Source organism: Convolutriloba macropyga, chromosome 2 (assembly GCF_964194025.1).
Source record: "Convolutriloba macropyga chromosome 2, txConMacr16.3, whole genome shotgun sequence".
Lineage (NCBI taxonomy): Eukaryota > Metazoa > Xenacoelomorpha > Acoela > Convolutidae > Convolutriloba > Convolutriloba macropyga.
This window is the reverse complement of record NC_134469.1, coordinates 15,314,447-15,333,538: the sequence shown is the minus strand read 5'-3', so window position 1 is coordinate 15,333,538 and position 19,092 is coordinate 15,314,447. Positions and strand designations below refer to the sequence as shown.

Genomic DNA, 19,092 nt, shown 5'->3' with positions numbered 1-19,092 from the left:
GTATTTAGATTATCTGAAAATGTTTTCATCATTTTTAACCAATTCAATTTGGTTCGAGCGTGGTGGTTTATATACAACTACAGTTTTAAAGGTTTGTCTGTTTTTGCAGATATCTACACAAAGAGTTTCCTAAAAGTCTAATTACTTTCCGTTGTAATATGGCAAAAATGGTAACATTGCAACATGACTCCGCTTAGAATTCCTATTCGTGGGCTACAAAAGTATTGTATCGAGTAGCCAGAAAGTTGGACATTTCATCTGTTTCAGAAAGCCTGGTTTCAGTTAAACAAATTATATTAGGTTGTACATCATGACCATAAATTTAGGCTTCTAGGTTCAACAATTTTTTTTTACGTTGAGGATAGTTATAGTTTGTGAGTTAATTTTATGTAATGAATCTTCAGCATTGGGGACGATAAAATGATCGTGGTCCAGTGCCTCGGTACAGAAATCTGAAATTTGAAGAACTTGAGGCCATCGCAGAATGTTGGGTTCTCTGTTTGCCGTGTGAGAATATTAGCTAACAAAAATTCTGATTATTGATATTTGCGGGTGGTGGTGGTGGTGGTGGTGGTGGAACAAAAGAGTTGAAACATTTTAGTATCTTTCCTATGCTGTAATTGAGATCAATTCCACCTTCGTACAAACCTTGAATTTTGTAGGCTAAATTGTATTTCCAATAGAACAAATTCCATAACAAATTGCCCTCTCTCGAACATACTGAATTGATTCTATCATCTGCCTTCATCAAATTTAAAAAATTAACTCTCGTTTTACTTAAATCTCCAATTGTTTTGACGTCTTTGTAAGTGTCCGTTTCAGCCAAGTTTCTTCTTTTTCATGAAATCCAGTTTTGTTACTCTGCGCAGAAATTTCGCTATCATTGGTTTTCTTTCTTAATTTGACGACAGACGGTGCCCAATTGAGATGTCCTCCTTCAAATTATACTGATGTCCGCTGCATCATCAGCAACTATTTTCGATGTTTGTTGATAATTTTATTTACCTTTAGTTGAACATGGAGATAACCCAAGCAGTTTAAGATTATCACTTCAATTATGAGTTTCTAAGAGCTCAGATTCAGAAAAAAGTTGCGATTTGGCAGCTTCCACGTTTACTTGGCTATCGAGTTAATTCTTAAATCACTGATTTTGGCATGGACAATCTCACTGATAGTAGTGAGCAGTTCTGTCCTAATGTATTATTGTTTTATGCATACACGGAACTAGGTTGTCAGTTGATCTTTTAATGCTTGAATGTATTGTCTTCTCTAAATTCATATCAGGATTTGCCCCTTCCACCGGACTAAGAACAGTAGAGCTACTTTTTACACTTTTAGCAACTGCATTATCAAGGTCTTTACCATTTCTAATTGTTTTTGTCCGTGAAATCTGAGTTCGGACGTTGCTTCAGAATTGAATTTTGAGTTCGCTAAATCATTGATTGCAGCACTTTTCATTTGAATTTTTTTCCAACAAAATTTGTAGCTTTTGACATAATTTGAGGCATTCTAGTTGACTAAGGAAATTGAAATTTAAAGGCAGATTATAAATTTACAAAATCGAAGAAAACTTGTATGCAGAATAAATGAGAACAGTATGGTATGCAGAATAGTATTTAGTATTTACACTTCAGTCCATTAGAATTCATACTCTATTGCCTTTAGCAGTTCTAAGATACCAAAATCTCGAAAACTACCTGGACTGTTTAAGCAAATATATAAATTACTATTGGAAGCATTCATTACTGCTAAGCGTTTCATCAAAATTACAAGCAAGAAACTAGTCCACTGCAATTACAGCACCAAAGGGTCAACCCCTCAGCAACGATCTCAGACGGCAGCTCCAAGACAATGAAATCTCAAAGGTTGCCGAGATGAAAGCTAAGAAACCGAAACTGACTAGCAAAGATTATTCATAAACCTACGAAAAAACATCAAAAATAGTTTGGCTCACTAAATGTTAGCTTTCTTTGATTTATTCTTACACTTCCTCTTTCTGGTTTTTGATCTTTGCCAAAATTAATTTGTTCAATGTACGTTTGTGCTGAATAACTTCTGAGCGAATTTAGTTCAATTCGTGATGCCAGATGAATCCGCTGTAGTTCTACTTTATAGTACTGCGATTTTTTTCTTGCGGAAATCAGATGACGTCTCACACTAATAACAAGAGCAATTTTCAGATCGTGCAGACGTTTGAAAAAAAATAGCTACACCAAAAAATGACAGCAGACGAGGCCTTTTATTTGATCGCTATTTCCTCAGGATATGTTTCAATTCGTTGACTGATAAAAGATTGTTTTTATTGCTCGCGTGCTGTCACTGAATTATTCAGGAATTGGAGATCATGCCAGATTATTAGGGCCTTTTGTTGTTTCAATGGCGATTGTTCTAGCAGCTGTTGCAGATGGAGTCCGGCGTCGCTTCTGCGATTCAGGTTGACCTGATTTTGAATACGTTTGTCCAATGATGCTTTACTGTTTGAGAAGATAGTAAGGGGTTAGTGTCACTGCTCTGTTAACGTAACTCTCTACAATAATTAGAACCATAGGGGTTATACACTTATCGGATCTCTAAAATCCCAGTTATTTTTACCCCAAGTCTTATCCGATTCGTCGGCAACTACAACTATTTATTAAGTTTATCACAATTAGGCAGACTAATCCTGTTTTTATTATAGCTGCGAAGCTGTAATCTTAGCGGAACACTATTGCGGTGCTCTTGGCTTTTTACAATTCAAAAAATTTGAATTGTATTGGGGCGCTGTCTTTTTAAGATCTGTTCACATATTTTCATGATTTTTGAAGTCAAATTGGAGTAGTGAATTTGGTCACGCCGAAACAGGAAATGGGACGAAAAAGCGAGTGGTTTTGCGGCGTGATATATTTTCGCTCTAATTTTAAAGTAGAGTGAGAAATCTGGGTTTGAACAAAATTTCGCTTTCTCGCTATTTGTTTTTTTGTTCACATGCGGCAATTTCACTTTGATTTTTACTGTTTTCATTTTTTTTGATCGGATTTTTTCTAAATTGTTTTCCCAATCCATTCATAGTTCATTCTAGGCCTAGTTTTTTGTTAGAATCAGATTGACAGTTCTCGCTAGTGGGTTTTTGTTCTCGCTAGCGGCATTTTGACATTGATTTTCTGTTTTTTTTTGTTTTATCTGATTTTTGTTGAAATGGTTTTTTCAACTCACTCATAGTCCATTCTATGTCTAGTTTTTTGTTTAGTTAATGAAAATTCTTTAAATTGTACGTCAGGACTTCTCCTGCTATGTTTTTTGTTTCGTCGTCTGACGCTCTTTTTTTTGTGTTACATTTGTTCACACAGCAAATCTGAAAAAGTCAAATTTTCTGAATGACTTCTTCCTCTCACTTATGGTTTTTGCGCGCGTGACGTCATTTCTCACTCTCTTTAGCAAAAGTTTTTTGCGTGAATAGATTTTGATCATAAATGATTTACCTCACTCAATAAAATGACTTTTGCACTTTAATACTTATTTGTTGAAGGTCAAAAGAACTCATATGTGCAGCAAAGGTCCTTAATAAGAGGCTTCTGCGGGATGAATTTTAACAAGCTTTATTAATTTATTGCTGAATGTTTTTTACCTAGCTTTTTGAGCGACGTCGATTTTTTTTCAATTTAGGCCTGTCTCTGTTTATATCTCTATTATACAGCACGCAGGTCTTCTTTCGGAGCTATTCCGGCAATCTGCCGGCTATGTTTTGCCTATTATTTCTGGTCTGAGGGTATTATGAATTATTACGTCTGAATTTGTAAGATCAAATTAAATTTTCACTATCATCTAACAGACTTCTAACTAAAACCTGTACACACTTTTTGGAATAATGTGTTCCATCAATTATATGTTCATCTAAGTGATAAACTATTAATAGGAGTTAAAGCGTTTGAAAATGTATCAGCATTCTTATTATCTAAATTTGCTGTTGGCTCTAGTGATGCTAATTAAGTATCAATTCGGTGGCTTAGCTTGGTTTCTTCCATCTATCAGTTCTGTCTTAATATTTGTATATTCATCTTTGTCACTTTCTCTTTTGCCTCCAGTGTAAACACATAATCTCGACTGTTTCGTTTGTTGTATGAACATAATATGGAAAACGAGAAACGCTGAGTTCCATGGAAGCACGCATCCATTAAACAGCACACCACTTGTTTCCCCAAGCTAGTTTAACAAATCAAACAGAGATCCAAAGAACATTTCAACTCTTACTCTGTTGTTATTTCATAGTTCCACTACATTTTAGACCAGCATTATCTTTGTTTTAATATATGTTTCTCAGAGAGAGATAAAAATAGATACTTAATATAGCCAATGTGGAATTAGATACTTAATATGAACTTTATATAGCAGAAAAAGTTTCCTATTTGAAAAATCATTCGAATTAGCTAATTCCTTTTAACCACTGTAGTTAACTGTCGTTCTGTCCAATTTGCTGTTCACCATGGTTAGAATGTCGACGCTTTCGGCCATTGCTGAGTCAGTGTTTAATTGCATCATTGACCCGTGCAATTGCAGGACTGCCAAGAAATCTCAGTTCAACGAACTGTCTGTTAGTAATCAGTCGACTAATTTTTGCAAAAGATACAAATTTTTGGCTTTAGCAATTTTTTTGAACGGTGCAGTCAACTTTGATGTTGATTGCTTGCATCAATATTTCTGGGCCATTTTTTGTTGACGGATTCCACTTTTGTCCGGCTTAAGACCTTCATTATTAATTGACCTTTTATAACCTTCGATAGGCCGAGTTAATCAATTAGTCGCCCTCAATTAGTTTGTCTGGCTATTTTGTATGATTTGAATATCGCCAGTTTTAAGCCTTAGGTAATATTTCTGTTGCCATCCGACTGTTTGTTTTAATGGTTCAACCTGCTATTCAGCAGCATCCTAAAGACACCGTCGGTTGGTTTTTAATCCGTGTGTTTACAAAGTAACTTGCCTTGAACAACAGGCATTGAGCAAATAGATGATGAATCGTTTACGTCTCATAGGGTTCAAGTCATGACTTTGAACGCTAACTTTTGTTCGCATAGTTTGTAATTTAAATTGCTGCGCATTAGAAGTAATATTGTTTCAGCGAATTGACGATGACTACGATGAAATCATGTCACTGCAAGACCTTAAACTGGATAAAATTCTGGGTTATGGTCGCTTTGCTACAGTATACAAAGGCTACTGGCACGGGGAAGTGGCTGTGAAGGTGTACAGGTTACACAACGAGATGTCAATGACTCGCCATGGCCATTTAATACCCTCTGCCTCCTCCTCCAAACAAACGGTGCTCATTCCAAACAACGACAAACAACAACAGATGCTAAGTTCTGCTTCTAGCAGTTCCTCCTCGTATGCCTCTTCAAGTGGTGCTACAAGTGCAACGACTACTACAAATACTACTACAGGCACTACGGTTTCGTCCGCGGCCAACTGGGAATCAGCGATGTTGGCTGCGAGACGCAGGGCCTCGACAACTGTGCACGACACAGATATCATTACGAAGGATATCAAGACCTTGTGCAAGGCTAGACATAACAACGTGGTGCTCTTTATGGCCGCTTGCAGGAATCCCGAGTCGCCTGCCATTATTACAAGGTATAGTACAGAATCCTAACAATGGCAATGTCCAATAGGTCTGTGATGGAATCAAATTATGGTTCAGAGTTCAATCTTTAGGCTTATTAATAGCCGCGTCAGCAATTCCAGGCGGCTATTATTGCGCTCCTATTTTTTTTACTATTCAAAGAATTTGAATTGTATTGTTGCGCTGTCTTTTTAAGATGTGTTCACGCTTTTTTTTCGACTTTTTCACGTCAGTGAGAAGTCAAATTAGAATGGTGATTTTGGTCACCCTGAAATAGCAAATGGAGCGAAAAATCGAGTAGGTTTGATGCCTGACTTTTTTCAAAAATACCTTGGAGTGAGAAATTGGTGTTTGAACAATTTGGCGGTTTGACACTACTTTTTCTGAAAAATTTTGAGTGAATTTTCGGGTTCTACTATTATTATTGTACTTTCTGATGTCTTATTATTCAATCAAGTCTCTGATGGTGCTAATAGGGCTTACATTTATCGATTTAATCGTTTTTGTTCAAAGCTAATGCTTTCTCTGACTTAACAATAATTGTTTTCAAAAATAATTATCGAATTTTTTGAGTTGCGAGATTTTCTTTTCAGTAGCTGTTGCGTTCAGTCACTTTCAGTAGCTGTTGCGTTCTGTGACTTTTATACTAAGTGTTTTCATTAAGTTTCAGCGAGTTTTATTGCGATTTTGGGATATTGTTGTCTTATCATTTAATATTATTAGTGAGAGGACTCATCGACATTTAATGGCAGGTTGTTAATGAGAAAAAGGAATGTAGTTGTCAGTTTGAGTTCACAGCAGTTGTTTTTTGATATTGACCCAGTCTTTTCAGAAATTAATTTGAATATTTAGTCTTGTTTTTGTCGTTCTGGTGTTTTTTTTTTAGTTTCGCGCGTTTTTCTTTTCAACTTTGTTGTCTCAATTCTTAGTCTCTTTATTTTCACTTCTGATTGGTTGCTAAATAGGCTTCAATTAAAGCAAGATATTTTAGTTCATAGCTTTTTGTTTTTTGTGACTTATTAATCGTTTTTTTTTTAAATCTTTTTTTTAAGTTGGATTTTTTTTAAGTTTGCTAGTTTTTTTTGTGCTTATTGCTATCTTATCACTTAATCAGATTGATGACAGGCCTCAACGGTGGTCATTCAGGACTCAATGAATTGGTGTTTTTGTATCCTTCAGTAGCTGTTTGCTCTATGACTTTTATACTAAGTGTTTTCAAAAAGTTCAAGCGAGTTTTTTTTTGCGATTTTCGGTTATTTTTCGTATCGTTCAATATTATTAGCGACAGTACTCATCGACATTTGATGACAGGTTGCTAATGAGAAATAGAGAATTATAGTTGGCAATGTGAGTTCATAGCAGTTGTTTTTTGATGTTAATTGATGATTTTTGTTTCGTATTACCCTAACTTTTTCAGTGACTTCAGTGACTTCTGATGATTTGCAGTTGAATTTTTGTCTGCGTGACGTCATATCTGCTTTTAGGTTGATTGCGTGACTTACCTCACTCAAAAAATTGACTTATGAGATCACTTATGGAACTTTATTTTATGAGCATTTACTAGTTAAAGATCAATAATGTGCATCAGGGTAGTGCCAATCTTATCTGCCCTAATTCTTGAGCTTTTTCCTTATAAACCGTATGTGTATCATAAAAACGACAGTACGTGTCTAACACAAAAAATCTAGTGGTCTACTAAAGGACTGTTGGTCAATTTGCCTATCTTGTTTCTTTAGTTGTTTCAATTCATGGAAGGTCACAGGCGTCTATCGCGGCTATTTTCCGGCTATTTTTGGAAAGTGTGAGTCTGCAAAATAAAGCTATAAGACAACGCAAGAATTGAAAAGTAATTGTATATTTGGAGAGTTAGAGGACGAAGAGGATAATTTCCTCAGGTAGAGCTGGAAGGCTCAACTAGTCAATTGGTAAACTAGGCAGCTTAACTTAGTCTATTTATTTGTAATAAAGCCATATAAAGGCCCGTACGAATATCATATACTCAATCAAAGATTTTTCGAGTGCCGTTGTCTAAGTTTCTTTGCCCAAACTTAATTAACCAACTTAGTCGCCTTCTCGTAATGAATTACACTTTTTTGATACTTTCTCGGCAGTTACTAAAGCGATTGCTGAAAGTGTAATTAAGCACCGCTACGTTTGATGCTCTGAGTAACAGGATAATGTGATTTTCAATGTAGTCAGAGACATTTCAAAAGTTCAGTTCCGAGCTTGAACTTTTCGAACTGAAATCAACCAGCTACAGTAAATCGAAAAATTAATCCGGTAAACATTACCAAAGAGAAGTAGATCTCATTAATTGGTAAATCAGGAAGCCCTCATTTAGGAGAATTCAGTTAGAATCAACGAAAAATTTTCATACTTAAGAAAAAGTCTTTAATTCTTGTAATTATCGATTATGTACATATTTGTAAAACGTTTAAGAAAGCTGTAAAAATCAGTGCCTGTCAACTCGTGACGTTTGTTGGCAAAAGACTCGCTGAGCAAAGAAAGTTAGATGCAACACTAATTTGTCGTTAAAGTGATTTTCTCATCCAATTTTAAGCAAATGGATTATTTGGTAGAAATTTGATTTTAGAGCAACGAGTTAGCCTCCTGTTTTCGAGACAATAAATAATTTGTTAGATCTTTTTGACAATTGCTTATGTTTCCAGAAAAATATCCCTGATATAGAGCGCATGGACGGTTAGTTTTCCGTAATCAAACAAGAAGTGACGCCGGATCTCATTTTCTCGAATAAAATAAATCTAATTCTTTTTTTGAAAACTCAATATTTCATTCCAATTAATTTGAGGTGTATATCATATCCTAATGAACCATACACAATTACCGATTTTGCCAATGTATTATAAAGAGAATTTAGTTGATCGCGAGAAAAAAGAATCTTAGCTTTGATATACAACACCGAACAATTGTGAAAGCTTGCAACAATCTTTATTGATGTGCTGCCTAGATGTTACTTTTCTATCTAAAGTGGGACCTGGATGCTTAGTTTGGTCCGTTTCTTTTATCGAACTGTTATCAAAGAAAGGTTTATGGCAACAGGTTTAGACCAAAGTTTTAGATCAAAGCTCAACAGTCATATATGTATTTTTGCCTATGTATTTTTGTTTCATCAGCAAAGGGAACAATTTGATTTGATTCGCAGTAATTTTCAAGATCATTGGCATCAGGGACAGTAGTCGGCCTTAGACTGAGCCCGTGCGTTACGCATTTTAAAAAATAAAATCTGAGCTTTCAACTTGTCGCACTGTATAGCTGCCTATGTGCTAAATAGTTTCTTTATGTATCTAGGAAAAACTTCGGAGGCCGTAAAATTTTTAAATAGAAATTTTTTTGGGGCTATCGCATTGGCATCGTAAAAACGTGAGGGTGGGGTTGCGGCCCGCTCGGTCTAAAAACATATAACTATATATACCGAAATTTTCAAAAACATACGATCTCGAACTCATCGTGATAGAACACCCGATATTTTTTGCATGTGACCTCGGTGGCCCAAGTGTAGTTAAAGTCTCGGAATAAAGTTTTGATAAAATCACTCCTTGATGGGTTTTTGGGATAAGTTTTTTTGCCCGATTTTTTGTTTTTTGCAATGTCTTGTGTAAATTTTGACGCCTTTTTTACTGAGAGAAAAGTGAAGTGATTTTGGGTTGCAGTATTGTATTGTGAAGCTGTTTTTGGATAACGTCCTCCAGTTTTTCTTCCAGAGACTGTAAAATTTTGACCCATTTCTGAATTTTTTTAAAAAAAAATTGTGTTCTACCAAATTATTGTTTCACTTACACTTTTTTACACATTCATTACACTTTTCGTCATAGGGAACTCCTTCTGCAGTCTAAAATCACTATAATTGTTTGAAGGGTATTTGGGTGACAATTGGACAGCATTTGAAATATTGTGAAAAAAATTCGAATATTTTCCATTTTTGTCAGTTTTCTTACGCTCCATCTTTGGAACCAAAACATGTAGCAATCTTTTGTATAGGCGGAAAGGAAGTCCTATGACTTATACATGGACCTTTTCTTCAGAAAATACAAGAGCTTTCAGTGTTTTTTTTAAAGTTATTATAAATCTTTACAACGCAATGTTGCATTTTTGAAATTTTTCGTAAGTTCAAAATTTGAAAATTTTCCATTTTGCTCAAAAAACTTTTCAAGTATTCCTTAAACGGATGGTAATCATTTTGAGTCTGTTAAGAAAACAAAAAATAGTTCATTTTAAGAAAATTTCCCATTAATCCGAAAAATTTAGACTTATTCCCCAGACCAAAGGTAATTTGAAGTAATTTTTCACACAGCAACAAAACGCATTACAAAATTTTTTGAAATTGATCATTTTTAAAATTTTGTTCATTTGCAAAAGAGTCACTCAGAGCTTGTATGTGAGCTTGTACCACATCATGTCCCCTTCAAAGATGGAGAAGTGGTCGTAAGCCTTTGAAAGATGCTGTTCTCCTTGAGAAAAGATATAAAATTTTCTAAAATCTGTACGGGAATCCAATTAATCAGCGCGATGGCAACGCCAGAAGGGCGCTACCATCTGGTTCACCCACATTTGAACTTAAACAATTAATCAGAAGAAGTACCGCCAGCGAGAGCATACAAAAGACACATTTGACCTCTCGGGGTAAATACCTGATGTCTGATAAACAGTATGAAAACCGTGTTGCAGTGTGGACAATGAATTGTTCCTGTACAAAAGTAGGCATTCGACAGAAAACTTGTCGTTCAAAAACGTTACAAAGAATTCAGGAAACTTGTGAGCCTGAAAGAGTTTGGAGTCGAACCTGATTCCATAATCATTAATGTGATAAGAGTGTAATCTTTCTTGACGATCTAAACTTCAGAAGAATTGACTTGGTACTATCACTTCTCCATATAACTAAAGCTCATTGGCATGGGTATTATCGTACGTTTCTCGACTTCGTTTGTCCTTTTTCACCGTTTTTGAAGATGTTTAATAGCCGCCCTCATCTTCTCAGCCGGCTATTATAGCGCTCCTATTGTTTTACAATTCAAAGAAATTGAATTGTATTGGGGCGCTGTGTGTGTTTTTTAAAGATTTTTCAAAGACCTTGATCTTTCAAAACGGGATAAGCAGGTAAAGCCCAGCAGGCATTAAGTTTCATTAGAGGCCCAAAGTGAGCTTCAGTACTTAAATAGCTTAGAGTGGTGCAGCTGCTGGGATAGCCTTAATTGAAGGTTAAAAGGTCATTGTTAGGAGTTTTTGGGCTCAAAGTGTTGCAATTTTTCATGTTTTTGTGATTTTTTTGTTTAGTCTTACGTTGAAGTTTTTGAAAAATGATGAAGGCTTTTGCGAGACAAAATAACTTGTTATGACCATTTTATGAGCTATATGTTTTGGTACTACAAATATAAACATGCAAAATGATATTAATGTCAATGCCTCAACTCAGTGTGCAGTCTACGTTTCCATTCTTCAGTGTGTAACGTTTAGTGAACACTGCTTCGCAGCCTTTGAAAACTCATTTTTAACTTCTTTTCAATTTCGTTTCATTTGCGCTGAGTTTTTCCAGTTTCAGGGGCCAGGAAATGTCCTTTGTGGTTTGACAGTAGAGCACTGCATCGTTTGTAGTAATAATGGATTGGTTTTCAACATTTTAATGTCTCGAAATTTGGCATTTTTTAATATAAAATTTGCAATTTTTTCAAGGAATTGTGTATTTTTGATATTTGTCCATTCTCAGGTGCCAGAAAACCAATTCCACGGTCTGACAAAAAATTACTGCATGGTTGTTGGCATCATTGGATTTGTTATCAACAATTTAGCTTTTCGAATTTTAGAAATTTTTTGATAAAATTTGCAATTTTTTTTAATCTTTTTCAAAACATTTGTCTTATATTGAGTTTTTCTTGCCTCAGTAGATAGCTAACCTCATCCAGGGTTTAATAATGTGTTATTAGATAGCTGCTAGGCAATTGAACGGTTTTCAACTTTTTAATAGAACGAGTTTCTATTTTTTGAAATTTGAGATTTTTTCTGAAAATTTTTGCCTATCGATCTTTCAGCCAATAATTTTTCAAATGCTTGGAATTGGGTTAATGGATGGTCTCTAGAGACACAGAAATGATTCTGAAGATTTTAATATCAGAATTTTCAGCAAATTTTTTGTCAATTTTGCAATTGATTTCATTTTTTATATTTTTTGGTCATTTTTGAGTTAATCGATCTTCAATGGGTAATGATTTTTTTCAGGTCATGCAGATATAATACTGGACCCAATTCAAAAACAAGAAATGGTCTTGAAAATATTTTTGAAACATGTATCTTTAAGGGGATGAAATTTTGCCTAACGGAAAAAGCTTCAAGAGTTTTAGTAATGAGCTTATTTTTGTTTAGTTTGTTTGATTGTTTTAGTTTCTCATTTTTTTTGATGATTTCGTTTGTGTTTTGGCTGGCTTTGTTCAATTGATCTGCTGGTCAGCTAGATTAATTTTAATTTTTTCATTCAATTCTTTGAGTTGTGTTTCAGGACTTGTCCTGCTATGTTTTTTTACTTCGTCGAACAAAAAAATGTTTCGCTTTACCTCATTTTGCCGCTTTTTCAACATTTTGCGTGAAATCTTTTTGACTTCTCTAGGCTAGTTTCTCTCTTCTCTCATTCTGCTTAAAGTGATTTTGAACATCAGTTGCTCAGCAAAGTAATTCAAAATGGACAGAGTCAGTATAAAAATTGAAGTCAAGAAATAGAAACGGGATAAACCCATAAAGCCCAATTTTAGATGCCCGCTATTTGAACATCGTTCCTATAAGTATTAGTTACCTCTCTCTAATGCTTATTTGTATTGATAGTAGTTCCTCTAGCCTCTCTCTAAGAAACAGAAGTATGTTCAACTACGAAATGCCATCAAAATAAATCGGACTTAAAAAATGTTTTTGTACAAAAATCTTTTTTTTTTCATTATCTATTCTTTCAATCCCAATCATGCTTATTGGAATCAACGGCGGCTATTTTCCGGCAATCTGCCCGGTATGTTTTTGATTTCAATATATGTTCTAAATGTTATATAGTTTTCCGTGTTTTCGAGAGTTGGATATGCATATCTTCCTTTGTCTGTTGTCCCGTTGAGAATTTTTGGTATTTGTTTTTTTTTGGTTTCTTTTAAGTTCATTTTGTCTTGGTTAACTTTTTCTTGGTGATTTGTTTTCCGATTTGGTACTTCTGCATAGTTTTTAGTAAATGTCCCGTTTAGAATTTTGTTCATTCCTCGGTTCCGTATTTTTGCTCTGATTGATGTTCTTTTTCCTATACTTTTCCCTTAACTCTTGCTTTGTCTGGAGGTAAGAAATTAGTTCATTTCTCAATATACACCTGTCTGTTTTCTGTTAGTGTCTAGTTAGAAGAACTGCTAGCTTCGATGTTTTGTCAATCACTTTTTTGTATAGTTTTCTGTTTTTGTATTGCGTGTGTGCCAAAAATCTGTGCCTGATTTGATTTGTTTTTTGGTTGTGTTATTGCTCATCACTCCTCTCTCTCTCTCTCTCTCTCTCTCTCTCTCTCTCTCTTCCACATGATCGCCCCTGGGGGCCTTGTAATGGGTTTCTAGTCTGTCGGGTATTGTTAAAATTCCAGTTCGAGCTAGGTTATTTTCTCCCTGCTAATCGGCTTCGGTTTGTCCTCGGGTAACGTAGCCCTTCTCCTCATGACCTCTGAAAAATACTACCTCGCAGTCGAATCAAGAAGTCGCCCAGTTGGTGGGGACAGTTACCATCTCAACTGCAAGACAGTGCCTCTCAGGCCGAACGGACGATCATCATATCCCAGGATGTAATCGATTGATGTGACGGGCAATGTTGCTTTTCAGCAACCTTTTGCCTCATATTGGACACGGGCCTCGGGGGCGAAGAGAGCTGGTGGGCTCTTCCCTCTTTCCATGAACTACGCATCGATGTCTCGGGAGGTTACGCAGCAGGATGTTTTTGTCGCATATTTCACATTCCGCTCTCCCTGTCACAGAGCAAGCTCGCTGGTGATTGGTGAGATTGCTCTGCTCTGTGAACTCTTTCACAAACTGTGAATTTGAACCTCTTTCGAGGCTTTCGGTGCATCCGACGCTCATGCTGTGCCTGGCCAGTCTGAGTCCTACAGACACGATCCCAGCCTCGCCGACAGGGGAACGATATTTCCCCCTTCTCTTTCTACCTTCCTTGATGGTACCGGTTCCTTCCTATGGTGGTCGCTCATTTTCCTTTCCCAGTCCAACAACTAATTTCTGCAATCTGCTGCAGCTTGTCTCTACCGCTTACGATTAGACACCAAGTTTTCGGCGTCGGTCCAATCCCAGCCCGCTTCCCTCCAAAAGCGTCTCCAATATGCGACAATGCCTCCTCTTAGTTTTCCACTCGGCAGGGTCTCGCAATCCCATCTGCCGAATACAACCTGCTTTGTCAGTCAAGAGCTTGGCATTCGCATTACATGTTCCGCTCTCTCCAACGCCCTAATCTCTTCCAGGAGGGCCTGGTGGTGTAAAAACCACCTGGAGAAGCATCGTGTGCGAGGAACTGAAACAACACCTCAAGCCCCCAAGGATGTCTCACAAAAAGTGGAATGAAGATTGGTTCACCATTGCCAAAGAAACTGCTGTGCACCGGCCGCAATGGAGAGCTCTTATCTGTGACAGTTGTGGCTGGTAATGGTCGACCCCGACTGAAAAGCCTGATGATGATGATGATGATGATGAAGACGACGACGACGACGACGACGACGACGACGACGACGACGACGACGATGATGATGAACGCCCTAATCTCGCCTTCGTCCTGGCAGAGGAAATTTGTAGCCCACCTCGTATCCTGAACATATTAATGCCCTCACGCTGCATCCTTATAAGCGGCAGGCCCCTTCCGTCATTCCAGATAATTATGTAGGCTCGATCTGCCGTGCTCTGGAATTGGCCACCTCGGACGCAGCCCATGCCCTGGCACTACTGTCGAAAAGCATGGTTGACTATACGACTGCCTGAACAATTAAGGCTTTTGTTCTCTTGCTCAAGGAGGACTTCCATAACCAGTTCTGAATCTTCGCCCAGACCAAGTTGCCACGTTTGATGCTCGCGGAGATATCCTTTTTCCTGCCAATCGTCGTTTCTAGAAAACGTGTCTTCTAGGCTTCAGCGGATCCGAAGAAGACTTCTCCCTTCCCGTCGTGACATTTCTCTTCGAAATGGAGCATGCTGTCTTTCACTTCTTTTCCACTCAACAGCCCCTCCATCCAACCGATCAGAGAAGAATCGTCGGCAAACAGGACATCCTCAATGACTAGGTTCTCCTGACTGCTAGTCAACGTTTGTCTGGGGTCTGTCGCGGGGAATCCTTTCCCGGGAACCCAAGCCCACGTCAATTCGCACAGATGCTCGTTCCTCTCCGTCTTCTCTTGTCTCTTCCTCGACGCTTTTCATAGCTTCGGCTTGGTATACATTGAACAATATAGGGGATGTGCTTCCTTCTCGCAAGCCTCGAAATGGCAACCATTCTTCACTAAGCTCTTCCCGGCCTCTTACTTTGTAGTGAGTCCCCTCGTGTAGGCCTCTAAGCACTTCCACCACTGCCTGACTCATACCTAGATTTCCGAGTATAGTCCAGAGGAGGGGTCTGTTGACCCTCGGGTAGGCTTTTGTTAAGTCGAGTAACCGCCCCTGGTCTGTCGAGATCTTGTTGTTGCTGTTGTTTCTCCCCCCCCCCCCCCATCACTCTCCTGACTTCATCTTCCACGCGGAGAACGATTTGAGTGGAGTCGCTGTTCTCGGAACCCGTTTCGGTTCTCTCCGAGAACTCCAATTTCCTCGGCCAAAATTCTCAATCTGGTGGCAAAGATTTTGGCGATGAGTCTCCCGACTAGCGGAAACAGGCATACACCTCGGTACTTGCCTGTACGTCTGAAGAGCTTCGAGGCGGTCGCCCCGATGGTGGGGACATTTGCCTTTGCTCCTTGACTCCGCCCCCCTTTTTGTCAAAAATTAGTTAATATTGCAGCTCTCCTTCGATAATTCATATATTCAACGCCTCTTTCTTCCTCGATCCAATTTTGTTTTATAAAATTCTACATATGCTAATCTGATTTTGCTAGTATTTTTTTCTAATTTTGTGTGAGTTTTTTTGTTTGTATTTTGGTTTTAATTACTAGAAATAGTCTTTTTGTGCAACATGAGAGACTTTAATTTCGTTTCAATAAAAATTGAATCATTTTCTGCCGTTAAGTATTTGAAATCAGTTAAAATTATTTTCATAAATGCAGTCTTAAAGGTTTTTCGACCCTTTTTTTTGCAAAATCTTACAATGCTTCGTATTTTTGAATTCTGCTTTTTCTTTTTTGGTCGGTTCAGGCGGATGCATATTTGTCTCAGATGACTCGTTGTCTTTTCTATGTCTCGAATGCTGAACAATGAAATGTATTAGTTTTTGTTGATTTTTTAATTTGATTTTTAACTTTCAAAAATCAAGAATTAGTCTTTTTGTTACGGTGTTCCTTATATTGTGTCCATATTCTTCACATTCTAGTTGTATCATTCTAGTTTTGTCGTGGTAACTACATTTATATTCGTTTTATTGATTTTTTCAGTTGTTAGAAAATTGAATGTTTTGAGCTTTTTATTAGATTTTTGTCATTTCTTTGGTTTGCAATTGGCTTCATTCAACATAAAGCAGTAATGAGAGTTTTCTAGACACTACTTATTAGTTTTATTGCAATTTTCTTCCGGCCGTGGTATTGTTTTTAAACAACTTCTTGCCTTTGAATTTTGTTCTGTTGCTTATGTTTTATATGATTGATTTAATTTTTCAATAAGTATTAAACCATGTTGTCGAGCATATAAACAACAAGGAAGAAGTGTGTCTTGCTTTTGTCTTAATTGTAGTGATTAGAAATCTTATTGTAGTGGTTTTATGATTCTTAAATTCGAGCATCCTTTTTGAAAATTTTAACTCATTTTCTACGATCATTATCTGCCGTTTGCTTTCGCGATCTTTTTTGAGGTTCATGAATGAATCATAAATAAATTGAGGGCAATTGATAGCCCTGTCAGCTTTTTCAGCCTATCAGTGTTTTGACCATCCTATTTATTTCGGACTTTTTAACGTTACCAAACGTTTTCAATAATACAAAATTTTGCAGCATTTTGTCTCTTGGTGACTCTTGGTGGTTAAAATTTCGCCAATTTTTAGATCAGACCTGGGGATGTAATGAGTTAATGGTTTAATGCAAAAGGTAATGGCTTCAGCAGCTGTTGCGGTTTTTTTGTGAAGTTTTGACGCTTCGAGTCGCTTCCGGAATTCTTCCGGCTATGTTTTTTATTTCGTCGTCGCGATTTTTGTTAGGACCATATGACGTCACAACTACTTCAAATCTGCTTTTTGTTCATTCGTTCATGCAATTTTGACTGAATTGCGTGGGTGACGTCATTTTTCGCTTTTAGTGGAGCGAGTTTTTTTGTTCATTTTTGTGATTAATATTTTGGTCACATTTGACTTACCTCACTCTCAAAAATGACTTCATCACTTTGAAATTGACTTTTATCTACTTTAATTCAAAGAGATAAGGTCAAATGGGTGTGTGTCACTCTAAATGAAGGTTATTAGAGAGCAGCTAATAGAGGCAGCAAAAACTTATACAGATTTTTATTCAAAATATAACATATCAGCGTTCAATTTTTATGGTCTGTCTTACTGTTTTTTTTTTGAGACTGCAGATCTACGAAGCTATCGCGGCTTTTTTCTGGCAATCTGCCAGCTATGTTCATAATAATGAGGACAAAAGGAAACTTTGTATCAAAGTTTTAATTGAGGATACCAAACTTAAGATGACACTGGCTATATAAATTAAACTATGGCATTTGCAACAGCTAGAATCTATTCGAAACCACCAAATGAAAACATTAGTTTCCTCCATCCAAACCTGTAAAGTTCCAAGAGTTGCTCGAATAGTTGATAGCTTTTTGCACAATATTCTCCTGCTCTTCGCTTTTTTTATCGTTGATATCGGGGCAGTTTTTGTGTTTGACGGGCATCAGTTTAAGGTCAATTTTGAGTGACTTCAACTGCAGTTCCATCTTCCTAAGACCTAGAGGGTCTGGATATCGGCTTCTTGACATGATCCAGACTTTTTCAGACTTGAGGAAAGGGCCAACGGGCTGGCAGAGGTAGGTGAGGGCGAAGCGTTTGTCAACGTGTAGGAGGAAAAAGTTAGGGGATGAGAGAATTTTGGGTCCGACCATGAACTCCCCCTTGGTCTGTTTAGAAGTGGGTCTCGGTTCAATGATGATGCTCTCGTACTGACTGCCGGTGAAACTAGTGCTGTTCATTATTAGTGACCAGTCCAGAGCTGAAACGTAATAAATTTGCATTTTATCACATCTGAGATTGCCAAATTTGTTTTGTAGCCACAGCTGTTTTTACTTGTATTTAATTGTTCAATGCTGATTAGGTAGCAATGGTAAATTTTTCAAATATTTTGGGCGTCTTTCATCGCTATTACACCAACAACGCTGTTTGGTTTGCGTCTTTACTTGTTGCCCCCGTAACAATATAAAGGCTATTACATTATAATTGTTTGTATTTATAGCACTTGAGCTTGTAGGAACAGAAAAAATCCTGCTATTTGTAGAATAATTGGGAGGCTGTTCGTTATATGTCCTAGAAAAGGGGCTATAATTTTGTGGCCTACGTTATTAGGACAGAGAGCCAAATCATCTAAATTATGTTTTCTTCGTACTTACTATCTAAGTCTGAATTGAACTCGAACTCGGCAAAGCTGCACGTGCGTCTGTCACTCTCTGTAGTTTCAACCTTCTCCACTTCGAACCATCTACCCTGAAAATCCTCCGGGTCGAAGTATGCTGGATTAACTTTGGGACAACCTCCTCGCCGAATGCTCAAACACCCATCTCTAAGTGCCAGGAAACAAAAGAGCGCAAATGTTCGAACCCAAGTCATGGTTATTCGGTTGTGATGTGTTAAATAATGAATAAAAAGTAGCTTTTAGTGTTTGCCACTGATGTTTATTGTCGGTTTGGAGCAAACTGAGGTTTGTTGTCATTGAGCATTGTTGTCATAACGAGTCACTCAGATGACCTTTTGATAGTTCAGTGGTATGAAAGTTTCCAACTCATTCGGTTCATCCTAGCTCTTAACGAGGTTATGTAAGCGGTATAACTCAAAACAGGAACACTAAGCAGTTTGATCGAAAGGTGGAGTACACGTTCCATGTAGGTTTTTCAAAGGCGCTCTAACTTAATCAAGATGTGAACTGATTAATTCTGTGAACCGAAGAGAATATTCTCAATCTGATGATATTGAAATTTTGAAGTCTGAGATAAAATTGAAGGGCACTGCCGTAAACTGTTAATTAGTAACCGTTAATAAGATGGCAACGTTTGTCATTTCTGAACGAGCTGTCAATTAATTTGAAAGATGACGCAACAGATGTATGAAATCTTATCCACAAATAGGAAGCTCAGATTGACTCACCT

The 19,092-nt window shown here is 37.2% G+C and overlaps 2 protein-coding genes across 3 annotated transcripts in view; one reads left to right on the top strand and one right to left on the bottom strand.

The window, feature by feature from the left end:
* LOC142357096 (uncharacterized) overlaps nt 1-19,092 on the top strand; it is a 99,318-nt gene that overhangs the window by 37,811 nt on the left and 42,415 nt on the right. For both annotated transcript variants that reach the window (XM_075408805.1, XM_075408800.1), the window contains exon 15: nt 5,093-5,604. In XM_075408805.1, coding sequence (XP_075264920.1) covers nt 5,093-5,604 — 512 coding nt within the window. The remainder of the gene's footprint in view (nt 1-5,092; nt 5,605-19,092) is intronic.
* LOC142335146 (apolipoprotein D-like) lies at nt 17,386-18,903 on the bottom strand. Its single transcript, XM_075383510.1, has 2 exons — nt 18,340-18,903; nt 17,386-17,945 (listed from the first exon to the last, which is right to left on the bottom strand). Exons 1-2 carry the CDS (start codon nt 18,554-18,556, stop codon nt 17,500-17,502), a joined length of 663 nt encoding a protein of 220 aa, XP_075239625.1. The 5' UTR covers nt 18,557-18,903; the 3' UTR covers nt 17,386-17,499.